The 3,252-nt window shown below is 44.2% G+C and overlaps 1 protein-coding gene and 1 pseudogene across 2 annotated transcripts; both read right to left on the bottom strand.

The window, feature by feature from the left end:
- LOC308639534 (proline-rich protein 3-like) lies at nt 1–899 on the bottom strand (annotated as a pseudogene). The gene has a single exon. The product of its transcript is annotated as a proline-rich protein 3-like (transcript).
- Nucleotides 900–1,951: 1,052 nt separating this feature from the next.
- On the bottom strand, nt 1,952–2,881 carry LOC308641823 (olfactory receptor 4C6-like; the record flags this gene model as incomplete). The annotated part of the gene is made up of 1 exon (XM_081280410.1): nt 1,952–2,881. One exon carries the CDS (start codon nt 2,879–2,881, stop codon nt 1,952–1,954), a length of 930 nt encoding a protein of 309 aa, XP_081136536.1.
- Between the last annotated feature and the right edge of the window lie 371 nt (nt 2,882–3,252).

Here is a 3,252-nt window from a genome sequence, read left to right on the forward strand (position 1 = left end):
CTTGACCCCAGGTCAGAAAACCTGGCGAGTTTCCCAAGCAGCTGAAAACACTGGGATGTCACATAAAAAGGACTTAAAATAAGCAGCTAAAGTGGGTAGGAAACCGCTCCAGGGCTCTCAGGAATTGAGGGCAGTACTGGGGACAGGTGGACAGATGCACAAGAAACAGCACCAAAGAGGTTTCCTGTTCAGCAGTCATTTGGCGAAAGGGAAGAAGATCCAGGAGGCAGTTGAAGGGAGCAAGGGGTCCCGAAGGCATGTCTCTGGAGGCTGGATCAGAATACAGAGCGCACTGCGCACCAGTGATGAAACACAACTCTGGACCCCAAACCAGGGAGGTGGTGGATGGGGGTGGACGTGTCATTGACCGAGGGTGTTGGGTGGAAGAGCCTCACAGTAGCCATCACAGGGCCACAGGGAAATACATGGCCGCTGGGTCACAGAGGGCTCCTTCCAGCCTGGATGGGAAGGCACAGTCTCACAGAGGAGGTCCATTGACGCCTGGGTGGTAGAAGGCACAGAGGTCTTCATATCTACAGTGGCCCTTTTTCGAAAAGTGTCGACAGACGGGGCGGTCAGATTTGTCTGGGGCCGAGGCCTCCCTGGATTGGGCCTCTGCCCCGGGGAGGAGGTGGGAGACTCAGCAGTGGTGGAATCATCAGTCCCCTTGATCCTGGAGGACCTCTGTGAAGAGCTGACTTGGGGTCACCAGGCTTTCCATTGGCCATGGGAGGAGGTCCCAGAAGGCTGGGTGGTCCTATGGGACTCTCATCCTCCTCATCTCCAGTCTCTTCCCGCTCAGGCAATGGTGGCTGCTGTGGCGGCGGCTGCTGTTGCTGATTCTGCTTCTTTCGTTTCGGCATCGTGGCTGCGGCAATGGCTGCAGCGGGATTTGGAAGGCAGTGTCTCTTTTTCTCTTAACTTTCAATTGTAGAGCAAATTTCAGAATACCCTCTGGAATACTTCACAGTACGGTACCTATCACAACTTCATGTTTCTTGATTTTTTCTGCTTATGAATAGTGAAGAAAAAATCCATAATAACATGATTATTTTGATTTTTATGGAAATATTAAGGTGGTTTTATGTTATTATAATAATATGATGTGAATATTAAAAAGGATCTTAAGGTAAAATTCTTAAAATTATATTTGTGTGGGATAATTAATAACTTTATAAATATCAATATAATAGTGTAACATTAGCTTTAGTTTTACATTTCTTTTTTATATTTGTAAGTTTTCCTGACTAGAGGATCCTATTATTAAACTTTAATTGCTTGTTCTAAAGAAATATCAATAGAAATTAGGAGAGCCTGCTAATAGAATGATTCTCAGACTACTCAATATGAAGTAGCCTCCAAAATAGCCTTCTGCATCCATAAAGGTCTCTCTGTTTAATTTTTTAGTTACTTATTTATTATCTTCTTTTTTCTCCCTAACTATCTTCACTTTTTTTTAATGACTCTTGTCTTCTAAAAGTATTTATCAGACAGCTATTAAAAATCTAGTAGGTGCCAGGCGCAGTGGTACATGCCTGTAATCCCAGTGACTTAGGAGGCTGAGGCTGGCAATTCAAAGCCAGCCTCAGCAATGGTGAAGCACTAAGCAACTCAGTGAGACCCTGTTTCTAAATAATAGAAATACAAAAACAAAACAGGTTGGGGATGTGACTCAGTGGTTGAGTGCCCCAGTACCGCCCACCTCCACTAAGAGAATTCCAGGGCAGGGTGAGGAGATTCTAAGGTGATGGGGAGCAGAGAAGGATATCAAGCAAGTGGGTATCAAAAACTCTGTACTGCTCACATGATAAATTACAACACAGATTTTTAAAAAAATTATAAATTTAAAAGATCTCTGTTGGTGCCGGGGGAGAATAGACAGCTCTAGTTCTCACACTGTATCTTATAGAACAACCAACTCTTATGGGGAACAGCTGCAGTTCTTAGCGAACTAACTGCCAACCAAAGTCCCTCGCTTCGTCCAAAGTTTCTTCATGGCATTTTTCACCTCTGCGTTCCTCAGAGTGTAGATCAAGGGATTCAGCATGGGGGTGATGATGGAATCAGACACAGCCATCGCCTTGTCTATGGGGTAAACAGCCACGGGCCTCACATATAAGAAAATACACGGCACAAAGAACAGCACAACCACTGCGAGGTGGGAGCCACAGGTAGAGAGGGCTTTGTGTCTCCCTTCGGAGCTGCAGGACTTTAGAGAACATAGGATGGCTATGTAGGAGGCAATTAGGAGAAGGAAGATGGCCATGCACATCACCCCACTGTTGAGGATGACTAAGAGACCCAGAGTGTGGGTGTCCATGCAGGCAATTGTCAGTAACTGAAACAAATCACATATAAAGTGATCTATGACATTGGGGCCACAGAAGGGTATTTGATACATGAAGAAAAGCTGTATGGTTGCGTGCATGGACCCTCCGACCCAGGCCCCTCCCACCAGCAGGCAGCACACTCGAGGACTCATGATGCTGGTGTAGTGCAGGGGCTTACAGATGGCCACGTAGCGGTCGCAGGCCATCACAGTGAGCAGGATGATCCCCACACCACCAAAGAAATGCTCTGCAAAGAGCTGGGTCAAGCATCCTTCAAGGGAGATGATGGTGCTCTCAGAGAGGGAGTCCACAATCAACTTGGGGGCAATGACGGAAGAGTAGGTGACATCCAGAAGGGACAGGAAGGTGAGAAAAAAGTACATGGGTGATCTCAGACTCTGACTTGTAATCATGGTCACCACAATGAGTAGATTTCCCAGCACAATGATCACATACATGATTAGGAATACAGCAGAGAATATTTTCCTCAGCTCTGGGTTCTCTGTAAGACCCAAAAGGATGAACTCTGTTACATTGTTCTGATTTCCCATCTATCTGGTGTGTGTGTGAGCTTCTGTTGAAAATTGGGACACCTACAAAAAAAAAAAAAAAAAAAAACAATATATGATTTGTAGCTCATGATTCGTTGACTTTGTGTATTTTAGGACCCCAGGAACCTGTTGTCTTTTTTTAAAAATTAATTTATTCATCATTCAAGCATTTGACTTTTAGGAAAATGTGCTAAGTATAGAATTTATAGATGCATACTTCATTAGTAAAATTTTCCCTCATGTATTTTCTATTTTAAAATTGCCCTTCTGTGTTTAATTGGTTTCTCTTCCTCCTTCTTCTAACTTAAGGATTTTATTATTATTAGCCAACAGTTCTAGATACCTACCTCATTCCAAGCACTATAATTATG

Source organism: Spermophilus citellus (assembly GCF_964194105.1).
Source record: "Spermophilus citellus genome assembly, chromosome: 2".
Taxonomy (NCBI): domain Eukaryota; kingdom Metazoa; phylum Chordata; class Mammalia; order Rodentia; family Sciuridae; genus Spermophilus; species Spermophilus citellus.